Below are 18,452 nucleotides of genomic sequence, written 5' to 3'. Positions count from 1 at the left end.
CTCACGCAAGTCCAAAATGCAATGAGGCAGTAATTAAATCTTAAAGGTCCAAAATAATCTCCTTTGACTCCGTGTCTCACATCCAGGTCACACTGACGGAAGAAGTGGGTTCCCACAGCCTTGGACAACTCCACCATTGTGGCTTTGCAGGGTATACCCATCTCCACTGGCTGCTTTCAAGGACTGGCATTGAGTGTCTGCAACTTTTGCAGGTGTGCGGTGCAAGCTGTCAGTGGATCTACCATTCTGGGGTCTGGAGGATGGTGGCCCTAGCTAGCACTACTAGGCAGTGCCTCAGTGGGGACTCTGTGTAGGGGCTCCAATCCCACATTTCCCTTCTGTACTGCCCTAGCAGCGGTTCTCCATGAAGGCTCTGCCCCTGTAGCAAATTTCTGCTTGGACATCCAGGCATTTCCATATATCCTCTGCAATCTAGGCAGTGGTTCCCAAACCTAAATTCTTGACTTCTGGGCACCCACAGGCTCATCACCAAGTTGAGACTGTTAAGGCTTACAGCTTGTGCCCTCTGAAACCATGGTCCGAAATAACCTTGGCCCCTTTTAGCCTGGGATAGAGCAGCTGGGATGCAGGGCACCAAGTGCCAAAGCTGCACACAGCAGAGAGGCCCTGGACTCACCCCCAAAAACCACCTTTCCCTCCTAGGCCTCCAGACCTGTAATGAGAGGAGCTGCTGGGAAGTTCTCTGACATGCCCCAGAAACATTTTCCTCATTCTCTTGGTGATTAGTGTTTGACTCCTCATTACTTATGCAAATTTCTTCTGCCTGCTTGAATTTCTTCCCAGAAAATTGGGTCTTCTTTTCTACTTCACCATCAGGCTGCAAATTTTTCAAACTTTTATGCTCTGCTTCCTCTTGAACACTTTGCTGCTTAGAAACTTCTTCCACCAGATACCCTAAATCATCTCTCTCAAGTTCAGAGTTCCACAGATCTCTAGGGAAGGGGCAAAAATGCTGCCAGTCTCTTTGTATAGCAAGAGTGACCTTTAATCCAGTTCCCAAAAGTTCCTAATCTGCATCTGAGACCACCTCAGCCTGGACTTTATTGTCCATATCACTATCAGCATTTTGGTCAAAGCTCTTTAATTAGTCTCTAGGAAGTTTCAAACTTTACTGTATCTTCCTGTCTTCTGAGCACTCCAACTCTCTAGAAAGTTCCAAACTTTCCCACATTTTCCTATCTTCTTTTGAGCCCTCCAAACTGTTGCAACATCTGCCTGTTACCCAGTTCCAAAATCATTTCCACATTTCTGGGCATCTTTACAGTAGCACCCCATTCTCTGTACCAAAATCTGTATTAGTCAGGGTTCTCTAAAGGGACAGAATAGGATAGATGAATATATGAATGGGAGTTTATTAGGAGAATTGACTCACATGATCACAAGCTAAAGTCCCACAATAGGCCATCTGCAAGCTGAGGAGCCAGGAAGTCAGTCCAAGTCGCAAAACCTCAAAAGTAGGGAAGTTGACAGTGCAGCCTTCAGTCTATGGCTAAAACCCTGAGCGTCCCTGGCAAATCGCTGGTATAAGTCCAAGAGTCCAAAACCTGAAGAACTTGGAGTCTGATATTCGAGGGCAGGAAGCATCCAGCACAGGAGAAAGATGGAGGCCAGAAAACTCAGGCCAGTCCTTCTAGGTTCCTCTGCTTGCTTTTATCCTTGCTGCTCTGGCAGCTGATTAGATGGTGCCCACCCAAATTGAGGTTGGGTCTGCCTCTCCCAGTCTATTGACTCAAATGTTAATCTTTGGCAACAACCTCACAGACACACCCAGGAACAATACTTTGCTTCCTTCAATCCAATCAAATTGATACTTAATATTAACCGTCACACTAATAGAGGCCATAAATGCACAATCCTTTCATTTTACATGTAAGGAATTGAAGCCTGGAGACTTGGACTCTCTTGGAATGTGGGGATTTTAAGTTACAGAACAATAAGTATCACTTGCCTAATGAATGTCTGCCTGGATTTGTAGTTTTTAGATTGATCTCATTCAATGTTGAAAACAACAGCATTATGAGATAAGTAATTGCTGTGGTTTAGATGTGGTTTGTTCCCACCAAAATTCATGTTGATTTTGATGTCCAATATGGAGGGTTAGGAGGTGGGGCTGAGTAGGAGGTGTTTGGGTCATGGAGGCATAGCCCTCATGTGCAGAGTAATGTCCTCAAATGAGGGTGAATGAGTTCTCTCTGGCAGGAATCAATTCGCTCCCATGGAGTCTGGTTTGTCAGTTTCTCTCTTGTTTCCTCTCTTGCCATGTGATCTCTTTGCACATACACACTGCCTCCCCCTTTTTTTTTCTACCATGACTTGAAGCAGCCTGAGACCCCCACCAAATGCAGCTACATAATCTTGAACTTTTCAGTCACTAGAACAAGAGCAAAATAAACCTCTTTTCTTTATGAATTACTCAATCTCGGGTATTCTAACACAAAATGGACTAAGATAGTGATGTTATCATTTAAAAGCCAAAGAAAGTGAAGCTCAAAAAAGATAAACAACTTGCTCAAAGTCAAAGTCAGATAGCTGAGAAGTAACAGAACCAGAATTCAAACTCAAATATATCTAACTACAAAGCTTTGTCTTGTTTTATGTGTTATCTTGACTCTTGACTTTCAGCAAAAAACTTCTTCCACTCCTTTAGCTGCCTACATAATCTGTGATTAGTGCTGGGTTTTTTTCCTTCTTTGCTTGTTTCTGTTTTTATTTTTAGATATTACAGCAGTATGAGTTCTAACCTGAGCACAGTATTTTCCCTGAATATGGAAAAGGGTCTCTCATAATAATTAGAAAATGCTGGCTAGCAATAAAAAGCAACTCCAAACAGTAATGGCTCAATAAAATATAAATATATTTCTTACTCATCTAAATAGCCCATGACAGTTTCAGGTCTGTGGAAGGGCCCTGGTCTACATAGCCTTGCAGGAAGCCAGGCAGAAAAATGTTCTACTATTTTCAATACATGATTTCCAAGGTTTTCCTGGAAATTGTCTTGTAGTGAGCAGGTAAACATATTCTGGAGGATCATATTAGGCATTTTTATGAACCATCTTGAAATTATGTCACTTCTAACTCTGTCACTAGAGTTTAGTCACTTGGCCTTACGTATCTCCAAAGGAAGCATGCTCCAGGCACATCTCTAAGAACCCAAAAAAAACAAGAGATAGAAGAACTAGCCTGTTTCTACCACAGGGTCTTTGCATGTTATGTTCAGTACAATACTGGCATTCAGCAAATAGTAGAAAATAAGCAGGTTTGTGTTTGCTGTACTTGTGACAATTTATGTTACTAATTCTTCTTCTTTAAACTTATGTGAAGTTTTTTGGTGACCAAGAGAATCCAACTCTTTATGAGGCAAGTATTATAGATTTATAGATTCTATTCCTGAATGCTTAACAAAGTTACACTTGTCTCAAAATCCAAATGAATATTTTTAGAGATCCAGAAAAAAATCTCTTAGTCTGAACCAGTTTCCTGATTGCAAGTTTACATCATTATATATATTTTTTTATTTTAAGAATCCACTTATTCTGTCTTCTGTTTTATAACAGTAATATTTAGTCCAAAGATAATATCCAGACTGTGCTTAAGAGTCTTTTTTTCACAGTCACATGATGTTTGATTTTATAATTCTCAACCTACAGATGAGAAAACAAAGACTTGCAAAATCTAAATAATTAGTAGTGCATTACTGAGCAGGAATTTGAAGTCATGTTTGTCTCTAAAGTCTATATTTATAACAACAGTTTATTTTTCTTTTACATTCTATTTGCCCCTTAGACTCTATGTATCTGGAGGGCAGAGACCTTACCTCTGTCTCTGTATCAGAGGATATGATACAGTGCTTAGTACATGGGGCAAATGTACTAGCACATGGGGGGTGCTCAATAAACTTTTGTTGAATGAGTGAAAATATCAGAAGTTTTTCTCATGACTCAATATCACCCTAAAAACTCTTAGAAAAGGTGTAAACCATCCACAACCTGAGCCACTACTTCACTGCAAGCTTTAACTATTAGTATGAAATACAAAAGTACCTCTTTGAAAATAAGCTTTGAGAAAACTTTATTGGTTTTATAAATTTTGAAATTGCAAATCTAATAGGAAAGAGATTAGATGGAGGAAGAGATCCATCCAGCTCAAGAGATGGATTTTACAGGAATTCCAGGATTTGTTTGCAAATTGCTTTCTACAGAAAGTTCACCATATGCCCCAAATAGGATTAAATGTATTGCTTATGATACATTTTATGAAAACAAACCTTGGGTATTCATCTGTTTCTTATTGTAAATGGAAAATTCATGGTACAGGTAGAGCTTTTCATTGCAACAATTATAACAATTGTTATAATTATTATAATCATGATTAAAATTTCTCCTTATCACACCATTGCAATTATAACATTTTTGTTACCTATTTTGCCCACTTAAAATATCTAAAGATTAGAGGTAGAAGCAAAGTATTAAGTAGAACACATGTCTTTTAGAGGAAAACAACATATAAATATAAAATTTATTTTTTGTTTAGTTTTATGAATTGACATTGTAGTTTTGTGATTTGCAAATGCCAAGAAATCTTGGGGTATTTCGAATCTCCATTATAGCCTGCATTAATTTTTCCTTTCATTCAACCTACCATTTATTTTCTCATACATTCATTCCCATAGACTTGTATTGGGCATTTTCAAATTGCTTGTTACTCCCACTTCTAGGTATCACTAGCAAGGTAAACCTCCATAAAATGTTGTCCATTTTCTTGGAAAATTTGCATTTCAGTGACAGACACAAAAAGAAAATAATTGTGATAGGGCAAGATAGATGTGTGTACAGACACCGAGTCACTAGGGGAGGAAGCTGGTGATATTGGTGGGTGGTTGAAGCTTTAACTATTAGTATGAAATATGAAACAGAAACACACCACACACATATATGTATATAGTTCTTCCCTTTGATTCTGAGCTCCTGGATTTTCTGAGTCATGTTTCATCCATTTTTGCATTGAACACAACATAAAAATCATCCTTGCACATATTTTTAACTCAACAGATATTTACAGAATTGAATAAATGTATTGTCTTTGTGTAAATAATCCTCTCTTGTCAACAAGATATGATAGTTGTGACAAATACTGGTTCTATCTAGTTTTGAACTACATTTCACCATTTGTAAGTGGTGTGACCCAGGCAATATGTGAGTTATTGTGTTGCCAACATTTGGCTCTGAGGATACGGAAATGAATACTATGGGTCTCACTCAACAATCCCCCAGCTTCTCGTTTCCTTGTTCACATTTTCAGCTCTGTACTGGATTAAACTGAGATTTAAGTAAGATTTTAGGACTTTCTGTAGGAGGAAAGGTGACTTTTTGTTTGTTTGTTTCCTTTGGGATGGTTGACACATTGTGAGTACAGCCAGGCTCACTGTAACTTATCAGGATTCCTTGAATGAGAGTTGATTCCACAGTGAACTCAGAGAGACCCCATTCCCAGAGCTTCTGTCTTGTTTGTTTGCCTGTAGGGAGTGCTGACTGGGAGAAACAAATCTTTGTCTCTGAGGACAAAGGCAGCCACAACCTAGCTTGGGAAGAAACTATCATTTATAATTTGTAAAATCCCCAAAGTGTTGCTGAAAAGCCTCCAAGTGTTTTCTGTATTTGGGTCTGTGATGGTTGCTTTATATTGTGTGACTACCTACACAGAAGAAAGCCAGTTTTAGGAACACAGTGAAAACGTGATCCCCTCTTAAGTACAATATGGTTGCATAAAAAATGAATTTTCTGGCTTTAACTATAGACCTTGCACAGAGAACAGAAATTTGCAGCCTAGGTACCAGCATGTGATGTGACCTGGTTATTTCCAGTGAGTTTCTGGAATCGTCTGTGAAAAGTACAGTTCTCAGGCAAAATGAGCTTCTCCACTACTTTTCTTATTTCTCATGCAAGCCAGGGATTCCCTAGTGTCTCTAGGGAAGTTGTAGATAGTTAACTGTCTGATTGTCTTCACTGCTTTTGAAAGACTCCTGTGCTATACAGATAACTTCTGCCCTGCTGAATCATGGAAACTCCTAATCATTTCATTTTGGGAATAGAAATATCTGTGAATTGAAAAAATATTTGCACATCATTCACCACTTCTGTTCTTCCTAGAAATTTTCTATTGAATTTAGGGCTGAAGGAGTTACTTTATTTGATCAGATAATTTATCCTCCAACTCAGGTGGTGAAAGGGAAGTAGGTGTAAACTAGGACTTTTCCAGGCAAAACAGGACATATGCTTGCTTTGGTTGAGATGCTTCTATTTATATATCTCCTGATTTCCCAAAATGCTAACCATGGCTATAACCTAAACTATTGTCCACAGCCTATTGGCAACAGGATCTGTGTTAATCATGACTGGTTTTTCTGAGATCTTTGGAAATAAATATCAGAGGTAGAATTGGTTGCTGCATTGTTACAGAGAGTTATCCTTCAGCCTAACATACAGAAGTCCTCTCTATAATCAGCCTTCTGTTTATATGTGTCTCTCTTGTTCCCTGGTATTCAAAAAGCAGTGGGCTGATTCTGTCATTTAGAATAAGCACTTTCCGTCCAAGAGCCACAGAGCTTAGTCATTTCTCTACTTGAAGTTTTAAAGTTTTTAGTGATCCAACATATGTCCCAGAAAACTTGGACCTTAAAAATTTGAGGTATGGCAATCTACATGGTGACTGGAAATGTATTTCCTGGGAATTTATAATAAACACATAGTCTGACTGCAATATCTGAAGATCCTATACAAATATTAGGCCCTGGGGACTGAGGGCATTTAGAAGTCTAAGGGATGATGTATGTAAAAAGATTTTATGGGCTGAACAATATGTGCTACAGAGGAAGAAGGTGGTATTTGAGTTGGCATTGCACAGTATGAGAAACTACACCTTTTCTCTCTTTACTTGGCCAGAATGCCTTGAGATCAGAGTATCCAGTTTCAAACTAAATTAACAGCCTGGTGCACAACACAGGACTTGTCAAGATAATAGAACCAGTGGAAGCTGAATGCCCCTGAACTGATGCCTCTAACAGGGTCCTATTAAAAGAAATTGCAAAGTACATTTTATTCATTATGGGTTAGATTCCAATGTTTAATAATTAAATTTATGTTCATATGAGTCCCATATTTCAGTTATTTCCAAGAGAAGTCAAAGAAGATTCCCAGGCAGCGGTAGCTACATTCTAAGAAATAATTACTTGGAGAAATTCTGTAAGAATGAACTGAACCTGGTTGAACAATTGACAACTGTCTTTTCCGCAATGGTGTCAACCTCCTTCAGTGCAGAGCCAAGGCTTTGTGCTAGAAAATCTATACATGAACCAGGTATTTGGTGATTCTAAAAAGCCAGAGTCTAGAGAAAAACAAACAAATAAACAAATAAACAAAAAAAGCCTAGGAGACTTCCTTTCCTCAAGAATGAAGAATGAGAATCTCTGATGGACTAGCATAATCCATCCATAGTTTTAAAAGAAATAGAACAATAGTTCCCAAACTGTGTTCCCCACAACACTAGTTTTGTAAGATATTGAAGATATGTCCAGAAAAGGTAGTTATTAGCTAAATAAATTTGGGAAACCGTGCATATTATCAATCTTATCTAAAAGCTTTGCAGGACATGTAATTATGACAAGTCTCTGGGGCTGTCATTTAAATACTCAGTTTAATAATATTTAATCTAGAGCTTCCTGAACTTATTTGTTCATAAACATTTTCAAAGGACACACAATAAAATCTGGAATTGCCAATTTAGAAATGTTTAATCCAAAAAAGTCTTATATACCCAATACTAAAACTGTGCCAAACACCCTCAACTTAGTTCTTATTCAAAGACAACACGGCCTTTGAATTAGGATTTTTTTGTGACCATAAGCTCTCATTCATTGTTCAATATGAGAGAAAACATCCAAGAATGAAGCTTTCAATTCGTTTGAATTCTGGAAAACATGGGATTTATTTCTTCCAGGTGACTTTCGTTGTAGGTGACTAAACAGTTTTAACTGATATGTTAACATGAGCATGTTTTAGGCATTTCCTGAAAGGTCAGTGTCAAAAGAAATTAATATCCTGGTGGGCTTGTGTTTTTCTCTGAGGCAGATATTGATGAATGTTCAGAGGGAATCATTGAGTGCCACAACCATTCCCACTGCGTTAACCTGCCAGGGTGGTACCACTGTGAGTGCAGAAGCGGTTTCCATGACGATGGGACCTATTCACTGTCCGGGGAGTCCTGTATTGGTAAGCAGCTTTCAGGCGTGCCCTCCAGCCACTCGGACCTTTGCAGGAGGTGCAGCTTACTTTGGTACTCTGTTCAGCTCCCAGTGTTAAAATATGACCATTCATTGGTTAAACGCATCAGTTTTCAAGTTTTCTCCCTCTACAATTCAGGGATTAGGCCAGGGATCATGCAATGTGGTGTGCTAGAATTTTTATATAGAAACTGTGACAGACGAACAAAACCTGGGACTATGTGTGATGGCTGTGTTCTTTCTAAGGAAAACCTTAGTCTTCTTAATTATTTCTAAGGAAAACCGTGATGACTTACTGAAATTTTTGACAGTTTGAGAGGCAACTGTAGAGATGAGGAAATATTAAATAATACTGGATACTGGATTTAGAATAAGAAAGTTTAGTTTGAATCTCATCTCTTATACTGCAAATGTCACTATAGTCTCTCATCTTTCATCTGTGTATATCGTAAAAATGGGGTAACAATATACATGTTATTAGGATTAAACAAGAATACTACCGATTTAAAAGCTGCAAGATTTGAATTGATGCACATATATGATATAGTTGCATTAACATTATTGTTGTTATTGCCACCACCATCATCTCTTGAAAAGTCTCCTTTATGGGGACTCTCCTTGTGGTTCTGTTAAACACTGAACACGGGAAATTAGCAGATGGGGTTATTCACCTTCAAGACCTTACAACTTTCATGAAAGCCAAACAACTGATCAAAAACATAACTGTTGCCATGAGAACCTTATACAAGCCAATTCTTTCATGTTGTGTCACCTCTGTTGAATTCTTAATGCTGATTTGGACCAACCTAGGGGGCAAGCATTCTGACCTTGGGTTCCCAAAGTTCAGCTTGCTGAATTAGAAAGTGGGAATTTGATTCGGAAAATTTGTTTTCTCTGCTTAGGGTGTGTGTGTGTGTGTGTGTGTGTATTTTTTTTCCTTAAAGGCTGCTGCTGAGATGTAGTCAGTGTTTTTTCAACTTCTCCACTGATGTTAATGTAAAGCAAAGATGAATTACAGAACAATGGTCACGTGGCATGAATTATTCCCCAAAGTCTTGACATTAGTGTTGAGAGGCAATGTAGTGTAGTTACTAAAAGCATAGACTTTTGGGTCAGATGTTGGCAGTCAAATTCCAGCTCTGCTGCTTCTGTTTACCATGGGCAAATTTTTATCTAGTCTGTACTTCAGCTATTTCGTCTGTAAAATAGAAATAATGTTTATATCTTATTAAGTGTTGTGATAATTAATTGAATTAATATCTGTTAAATGTTCAAGAAATGTTAGCTGTTATTTTAAATGTCACAGCATATTCAGCCTTCTACCCCATACTCTGTTCATATTTCTTTTCCTTTACATATTGCCAGGTACTTCTGTACATATGCAGCTCATTGTAAATCAATGTTATATGTATAGAAATAGCTCAAATAGCTATTTTTGAGGAATAAAGATAGAATATTAACATATGACATTAAGCATGGTGACTAAAAGAAAATTTTTATTTTTACAGATCATATTTGACATCATTAAAAGAGGAGACTCTTTGATTTTTTAGTGTACAAAGGACCTTCGAGACCAGCTAGTTAAACCAATTTTATTTATGTATTTATTTATTCTAGTTTTAAGTTCAAGGGATTCATGTGCAGGTTTTTTCCATGGGTAAACTGCACATTGCTGAGGCTTGGTGTACAGATAATCCTGTCACCAAGGTAGTGAGCATAGTATACAATAGGTAGCCTTCCAAACCATATCCTTCCCCTTTCTTCCCTCCTTAGGCAGTCCTCAGGTGTCTTATCTTTGTGTCTATGTGTATTCAGTGTAGTTAACCAATTTTGTAACTGTTTGGACCTGCCATGGGACGGCACACTTCTCTGCCTTTATGTACGCTGTCCCTCTGGCTGGAATGAAACATGATGATTCACATATGAATTTCATTTTCCTAAATTTAACTCGTGTTTCACCAAGTCCCCATGAAGTATTCTTTGATGCCTCCCAAAGACTTGTCACTCCTCTCTTCTGCTAACTCTAGACCTTTTTCCTGAGTGAATGTTTCAGTAGCTTCACTTATCCAATATATTTGCTCTCTGACTAGACTATGAGCAGCGAATGGGCTTTTTTCTTCTGTTTCTTCAGTGAGACCCTTTGGTGATGGTTGTTTAATAAATGTGAAAATGCAATCATATCGTACGATCAATAAAGAAACTCAGTCTCAGAAAGGTGACACCTCGTTCCCAGCCACGTAACTGGTTTGCTTACAAGTTGAGGATCAGACCTAGGTCAAGGGAGAATCTAGGAACAGTTTCAGTTTATGCCTCTTGTTGCAATCTTACCTGTACAGCCCTATCACCCACACAAATGTCCCTGGCACCTGTCCTGGTTCTCATTTCTCTCTAACATGCTGCGTGGTCTGCCTGAAGGAGGAGGTGAAATTCCTGCACTCTCAAGGAGCCTCTTTCTTCATCTACAAACTGATCCCTGTTTTGCACAGGAAAACCTCAGTGAACTGGACTCCTTGGAGTTGGAGTTGTTTGGATTAGTGGCATTTTTAATTTGAGTAATGCTCTGAATTTCATTTCCACGTTTTTGGGAAAATATTTGTAAATGATCCTTCATAAGGACAGAAATCTGACCCTCACTTAGTATTTCTGCGGTAGTTGGGAATACTCTGTTGGTTCAGAATATTTCTTGGACAAACAAAAATGTAAGTCAGATAGTGATACTTTCTTATTATGGCCTTCTAATGCCTTCCCAATTAATGTAAAATAATTTTCTAACTTTATATGACCTTCATGGTTTTAGACGATATTGTTCCTGCCTGCATCTTGGACTCATTTCCCGTATATATAAGTCTTTTTGATCTTTTCATGCCTTGAACATGACAAAAAGCTCATTCCAGTTTCAGGGCCTTGCCTTTACTGCTCTCTCTGTCTGGAGCTCTCAACACCTCTCTTGTTGTATGGCTGCCATGTTATTTAGGTCTCAGACAAATGTTACTTCTTCATGGAGACCCTCCGTGACTTTTCTCTGAAATAATCCTTCCCTACACTTTGTTATAATACTCTCTTTTATATCTTTTTTAGCATTTTTATTCACATTCACATGTGTGTAATATTCTCTTGCCACAAGTGTACAAGTTGTTTGAGGGCAGAGACCTTGTTTGCCTTTTACTATTCCACTCCCAGCCCCTAAGATAATATAGTCAAAGAGAAGGCATTCAGTGCATATGTGTCAAATGATTGAAGGCATGGACATTCAAAACTGTATTAAGTCAGATTTATTTTCTATTTTGTTTGATATAACCAGCTGTGTTGTATAGATTGTGGTGCATGACATAAGATGTTAAATATCACAAAACCATATGAGTCTTTTATTTAAAAAAATAGTTTATTGAGAAAAGCCATCATACCAGCACTGCCTTGGGTCTTCTGGGAATATGGTTATGAACAAGTTAAGATGTCTGTTCTTGAGGGATTAATAACCTGACATATTCTGGATCATAATAACATAGCTTAATGGCACTGAAAATGAGCACATCTGAATAAACCCTAAATAATATCAACCACTAATGCTTACATTTAAAAGAAATATCAGCATCTAAAATAACTCTTACAATTTTTTTAAAAGTGGTTTGCAACGTGTACTCAGCTACGTTTTTTTCTTCAGACAATGGCATATGTTATCTAAAATGTATCAGTTGAGGCTTTTAGAAGAATAGTCTCATGTCACTCTGTCACTTTTTGTCAGATGAGGATAATAGCACCTTCACTACTGTTTTTATCCATTACTGTAAGCCTTGAATAATATTGATATCATAAAGAACAGCATGCTTGCAAGATTTATTTTATGAGAAAAAAATGTTTAAGATTTGCCTTTTTCTCTTAAAATGTAACATATGATTGAAGAAATGACCCGTCCTAGTATTGCAGAGGTAGACAGAATCACTATTTTTGAAGAGCTTGTCAGAGTTAGTCTCTTCTTTCTTTGTCTCTCTCTCTTTAGCTTATATATCTTTATAATGCCAGGAGAAAATAGTACACAAAAATTTGTAAATTAATATTTGCGGAAGAAGATGATGACAGTGGTTTGTTGGTACTATAGGGTACAATGCACTCTGTGCTTTGATGTAGTGGTAGGAGTCAGTGATTCTCAGTTTCAATATAGAAGTTGTAAGCAATTGTTCTTTTATCTAGGCATAGTTATCTGTGTCATTTAGAAATGAGAAGTAATATATAATTAACAATGGCATGCATAAACAGCAGTACTTTGCATATTTTAAAAATAAGATTCAGACTCCTCGGAATGTCAATCAGTTTCCAAAATATTGCTCCCCCACAAATGAAACTTTATTTTCCTCTGTTCGCTAATATACTTTGCATGAATACTCGAGCCTACTCAAATTCTTATTCTGCTCTTCCCAAATCCTGCATTCTCTTTCCACTACTCCTTTGCTTGTATGCTTTTGCCTGACTATCCTCATAGCCCCATTTCCATTAGTTAAAATCCTGATGAAGTCTTACTCTGTAAAGCAGGGATTCTCAAAACTGTGTCATAGATTCATTGGAGTAGTGAAACGGGAGAGTTCCCTGTCCCTCTTTGCAGGACTTGTGACAAAGATGTGGCTTGTCTGATCATCTGCCATATGCTCCCAAACCCCTTACAGGAGGGGGGAGTACACAGATGGGCAGGTGCAGGAGCTGGGGCAAGCACTTCTGGGCTCTGGCCCCACAACAGCATCTAGGGGTGGGTGCCTGAAACTCCTGAAGCCCAACTGGGTGTGTGCTACAGTATGTTCAGATAGCTTTGCAGTCGACAGGCAGCTTAAGTGTTAAATGGCTCAGTGGACCCTCTGCCTTTTCACAAGGACAGAGGGCCAGTGCGACAGCTTTCTGTATCTCCAGCTCTTGTCTGGTGTCCAGGAAAAATCAGATCACACACAGACTTGAAGGATGGTGAATGTGGGGTTTTACTGAGTGGTGGAGGTGACTCTCAGTGGGATGGATGGGGAGCTGGAAAGGGGATGGACTGGGAAGACGATCTTCCCCTGGAGTTTGACCGTCCAGCAGCCAGACACTCCTCTCTGAGTGTCCCCAAACTCCTTTCAACATTCAGATGCTCCTTCTCTTCCCTCATTCCCTGCTGCTCTTCTGTTCGTCTGTTCATCTGCTTGTGGAGCCTGGGTTTTGGGGTTTCTATGGGTACAGGATACCCATAGATACCCCATAGGGTGTACAGGATACCAGGTACAGGATACCCATAGGGTGTGGTGGGCCAAAAGGCAACTTTTGGGTGTGAAAACAGGAATACCTGTTCTCATTTAGGGCCATGGGTTTCCAGATTTGAGGTTGGGGCCTTTGCCAGGGAGCTGCCCTTTTCTACCCAGTATTTCCATCTCCTGTCCATATCAGTAGCTTTTTAAAAATACCTGTGATGGGGCATCACACATCCTGGAGATTCATATTCAGTTGGTTTGGTGTGGGACCTAGATTGACATCATTTTCTAAAATTTGTTTAAATTTATTTTTTTAAATTCATAATATTTTTGCATATTTATGGGGTACATGTGATATTTTGCTACAACCATAGAATGTGTAATGATCAAGTCAGGGCATTTGAGGTGTCTATCACCTTGAGTATTTATCATTTCTATGTGTTGGGAACAATGCGAGTCCTCTCTTCCAGCTATTTTGAAATATATAGTACGTTGTTGTTAACTACAGTCACCCTACTCTGCTATCAAACATTGTAACTTAATTCTTCTATCTAACTCTATGTTTGTGCCCATTGACCAACCTCTCTTTAACACCCATTCCCCAACCTGCACACCCTTCCCAGTCTCTCGTATTGATCATTCTCCCTACCTCCATCAGATCAATTTTTTTTAGCTCCTACACATGAGTGAGAACATGAAATATTCACCTTTCAGTGCCTGGCTGTATTAGTCTGTTCTAACACTGCTATAAAGAACTACCTGAGACTGGGTAATTTATAAAGTAAAGAGGTTTAACTGGCTCATGTTTCTATAGGCTGTACAGGAAGCATGGCTCAGGAGGCCTCATGAAACTTACAATCATGGTGGAAGGTAAAGGGGAACCAGGCTAGTCCTACATGGCTGGAGCTGGAGGAACAGAATCAAGGTGGGAGGTGTTGTGTACTTTTCAACAACCAGATCTCATGAGAGCGTACTATCATGAGAACAGCAAGGGGAATGTCCACTCCCATGATTGAATCACATCCCACCAGGCCCTTCCTCCAACACTGGAGATTGCAATTTGACATGAGCTTTGGGTGGAGACACAAATCCAAACCATATCACTGGTTTATTTCATGAAGTCATTTAAAAAAAGACTACAAGTGATTATTAGAAAGACTGTTTGGCCAATGTAGAGAATTACTGTCATTCAGTTCTTCTAGTAATAACAATATAAATTTCTCCCCTCTTATTTTTCTTTGTAGCTGTTTATTTGCCATTCTTTTATAGAATTTAGCAGATTTATGTTCTTAATTACATCTTTATCACCTACAGTACAATTGAGGTCTTTTTTGATATATTTCTATCAATTAACATTGAATTAAATTGCATTTTTGTGCTTTTTATTTAGTTATGAAATAAAATGATTCATTCACAATAAAGCCCATATTGTTGCTGGAGACGCACTCAAAGATGACATACAGCTATTCTTATGGGACGGAACACCTGTTGGCATTCCATTATTATCTCCTTTATAAAACTTAGTTGGGTGAAAGTCTTCCAGACTCTGGAGCCTGCTCTCAGGCCACTGTAAATGGCACAGTGAGGATTTACTTCTCAGAGTACTGCTGAAACCATGGTCAACATGCAAAGCAGTATGAAACAACCAGAAAATGTTCCACCGAAATCCCTTGGGAAAGAAATTTCCATTTTATCTGGTGGATGTGTCAGGAATAATTGAAATGGCCTAAGAAAGATTTTGCTTTGACTGCTTCTGCTCAGTGCCTGTTTTTCATAGAAGTGGAGATAAAAAGGGGTAGAACCTGGAGGTGCTCTATCTGTAAAAGTGCTCTCAGTGACAAACCTCACTGAAGGCGAGGGGAGTTATGAAGCCTTAGCAGGCAACACTGTGATGTAATGAGAGGCAGGTTTTAAGGACATAAAGCCTGGATTCAGTCCCAAATTGGCCTCTTTCTAGCCGAGCAGCATTTGGAAAGATATTTAACCTTTCAAAGCCTTAGTTTTCTTAGTGTGCATTGATTAAAATAAAACTTACAATGGAACTTTTTCTAATATGTGTTTTTATATGCAAATTTCCTGACAAATATTATATAATAGTCAACACTTAACATCCCTCCACCTTAGTTCCCTCACCTGTCACATGAAAACAGTAACAGTAATACTAATAAGACATAACATTTATTGAGAGCTTACTTTGTGCCAGACATTGCTCTCAGCAATTTACAAAAGCATCAACCTCATAGGTTGCTGTAGAGTAATCATGACAATTAAGTGAACTAACAAGGGAAAGCAGCATTCAGCACTTAGGTTTTAAGCATTCAATAGATGTTTGTTAGTTATTTTCATTAACTGAACAACTACGTGATGTGCTAGACACAGAACCAGGTAATTTCATGTATTTTCTAATTTAATTTCACAATGACCATGGGAGGAAAGCCCTGTTACTATCCCCATTGTAAAGGTGAAGAAAATGTGAGCTCAAGGATAAAGAGAACTTGTCCCAAATTCCACAGCTGATAAATGGCACACAGAAGCCATAATTCATTTGTGTTTGATCCCAAAGCTTCTGTTCTTAATATGTTCACACTGTACTGCTTTCTGGAAGGAAGGAGACCAGTGATGGATTCATAGCTAGGGGAGATGTTAGCCAGAGCAGTTGGAGATCGAAAATACAAGGCAAAGGAAGCATGAGAGAAAACAGGTGAGACCCAGATGGACAGTTACAATATTATCTCCATGTCATGAGCACTAGGAACTTATTTTATTCACTGGACTTAAGGGATGTGTTCTGGGGCCATCCTTCTGAGCCATGGGCAGGATGACTAAGCGACATGTTTTTGACAGTTAATCTGAAAGCACCTCAGCCTTGATAATAATACTGCTGGGATATCCACTGATGTCATTACCTTCTTTGCATTTCTGATGATGTAAATCCAGAGAAGAAAAAGGAAAGAAAGGGTGGGGGATAAAGAGAATGAGAAAATGATAGGCAGATTTTTAAACCAATTTTTAAAATTTATTTATTTATTAGGCACTGCCTTTTAAAAGCAATTAGAATAGTATATTCAAGGATCACATGTTCAAGAGTTATTTAAAATATAAATATTTGAAAACTAAGGAAAATATATTAACCAATGATAGTTATCAAAGATATTCATAAATATCCTGGCAGTCAGAGCAAAATGGGAAACATGAGCATAAAATTATTCTAATTTAAAAGGAAGTTGCATACATAATCGTCAAGAAGTAAAGTCTGTGCTGTTTTTTCTATTCTAGAGAAGAGACATGTCAGGGTGGAAAAGCACCTTAGTGGACCAGGGTATTTCAAACCAAGAAAGTTTAAGAGACAAGGCATAGACACTAATCCCAGGACACTCACGGATTTTCTCTCTATGCTAAACAATAAGACCAACCCCACACATAAGGTATTTTTTGGTTAAATAGCATGCCACCTTTCTTTGACAATATATAGTATGGTCTCATTACTTCAGAATTGTTGTTTCCAAAGAGCTTTACACACGGTTTTATCAAAGAACTGAATTCCCTATTATTGAAGAGCCTTGCTTAAGGCAGATGCCACGTAGCCATGGAACTGTATGGACTCAATGTGAAGTAAATGCAAGCAAGATTTTGGGAATCAGAGGGCCTCAGTTGCATGACACAAAATTGCCACATGTCACTAAGAGTTTCAGAAGGACAGAGAGACGAAGACCCAGACACCACCTCAGTATGGAATGGATATGGAAAAGGATCAGTATTATCAGGGTGCAGAATGGAGAGGTTAAGAACATTTTGCAACATCTAATAGAAATGGTCTTCCGGGTCCCCCAGAAAGCACCTTACACTGGACACACAGTTGCAGATGATAAATCAGGTGAGAAATGAGTCCCATCAGAACCTCTGGAAGCTTGCCTGCTCCTTTTCAAGTCTTGCCATACATAGATAAGCCTGAGCCATTTAGCATGTGGGCTAAATTGGACATATTTTAGAGACTTCTCTGGGGAGACAAGTGCACCTCCTCAGTTTCGATGATAATCACTTTACAAGGTAACATCAGAATAGAGTGCATTACACTATACTCAGGCATGAGTCCAAGGTTCATTCATTACCCACAGCCTAGCTAGCCTGACAGAGCAAGCCTATAAGTTGTTTGCTATGTGTACCTTCTAGGAGTTTCTAAACATTTCTGGGAAGATGGCCGAATAGGAACAGCTCCAGTCTCCATCTCCCAGCGCGAGCGACACAGAACACCGGTGATTTCTGCATTTTCAACTGAGGTACTGGGGTCATCTCACTCAGGAGTGCCAGACAATCGGTGCTGGTCAGCTGCTGCAGCCTGACCAGTGAGAGATGAAGCAGGGCGAGGCATCGCCTCACCTGGGAAGTGCAAGGGGGAAGGGAGTCACTTTTCCTAGCCAGGGGAACTGAGACACACAACACCTGGAAAATCGGGTAACTCCCACCCCAATACTGCGATGTAAGCACACCGGCACACCACGAGAATATATCCCATACCTGGCCGGGAGGGTCCCACGCCTACGGAGCCTCCCCACTTGCTAACACAGCAGTCTGCGGCAATCTAACCGCAAGGCAGCAGCGAGGCTGGGGGAGGGGCACCCGCCATCGCTGAGGCTTAAGTAGGTAAACAAAGCCGCTGGGAAGCTCGAACTGGGTGGAGCTCACAGCAGCTCAAGGAAACCTGCCTGTCTCTGTAGACTCCGCCTCTGGGGACAGGGCACAGCTAAAAAATAACAGGGGAAGCAGCAGAGGCCTGTGCAGATGCGAACGACTCTGTCTGACAGCTTTGAAGAGAGCAGTGGATCTCCCAACACGGAGGTTGAGATCTGAGAAGGGGCAGGCTGCCTGCTCAAGTGGGTCCCTGAGCCCTGAGTAGCCTAACTGGGAGACATCCCCCACTAGGGGCAGTCTGACACCCCACACCTCACAGG

The 18,452-nt window shown here is 39.3% G+C and overlaps 1 protein-coding gene across 1 annotated transcript in view; it reads left to right on the top strand.

Moving 5' to 3' along the window:
* The window catches only part of NELL1 (neural EGFL like 1), a 956,032-nt gene that overhangs the window by 887,231 nt on the left and 50,349 nt on the right, over positions 1–18,452 (top strand). The window contains exon 17 of the mRNA XM_026454011.1: positions 8,145–8,285. Within this exon, the coding sequence (XP_026309796.1) occupies positions 8,145–8,285 (141 nt within the window). The remainder of the gene's footprint in view (positions 1–8,144; positions 8,286–18,452) is intronic.

This window comes from Piliocolobus tephrosceles, chromosome 13 (assembly GCF_002776525.5).
Source record: "Piliocolobus tephrosceles isolate RC106 chromosome 13, ASM277652v3, whole genome shotgun sequence".
Taxonomy (NCBI): domain Eukaryota; kingdom Metazoa; phylum Chordata; class Mammalia; order Primates; family Cercopithecidae; genus Piliocolobus; species Piliocolobus tephrosceles.
The sequence above is the reverse complement of the archived record's forward strand: the minus strand, read 5'-3'. Positions and strand labels throughout refer to the sequence as shown.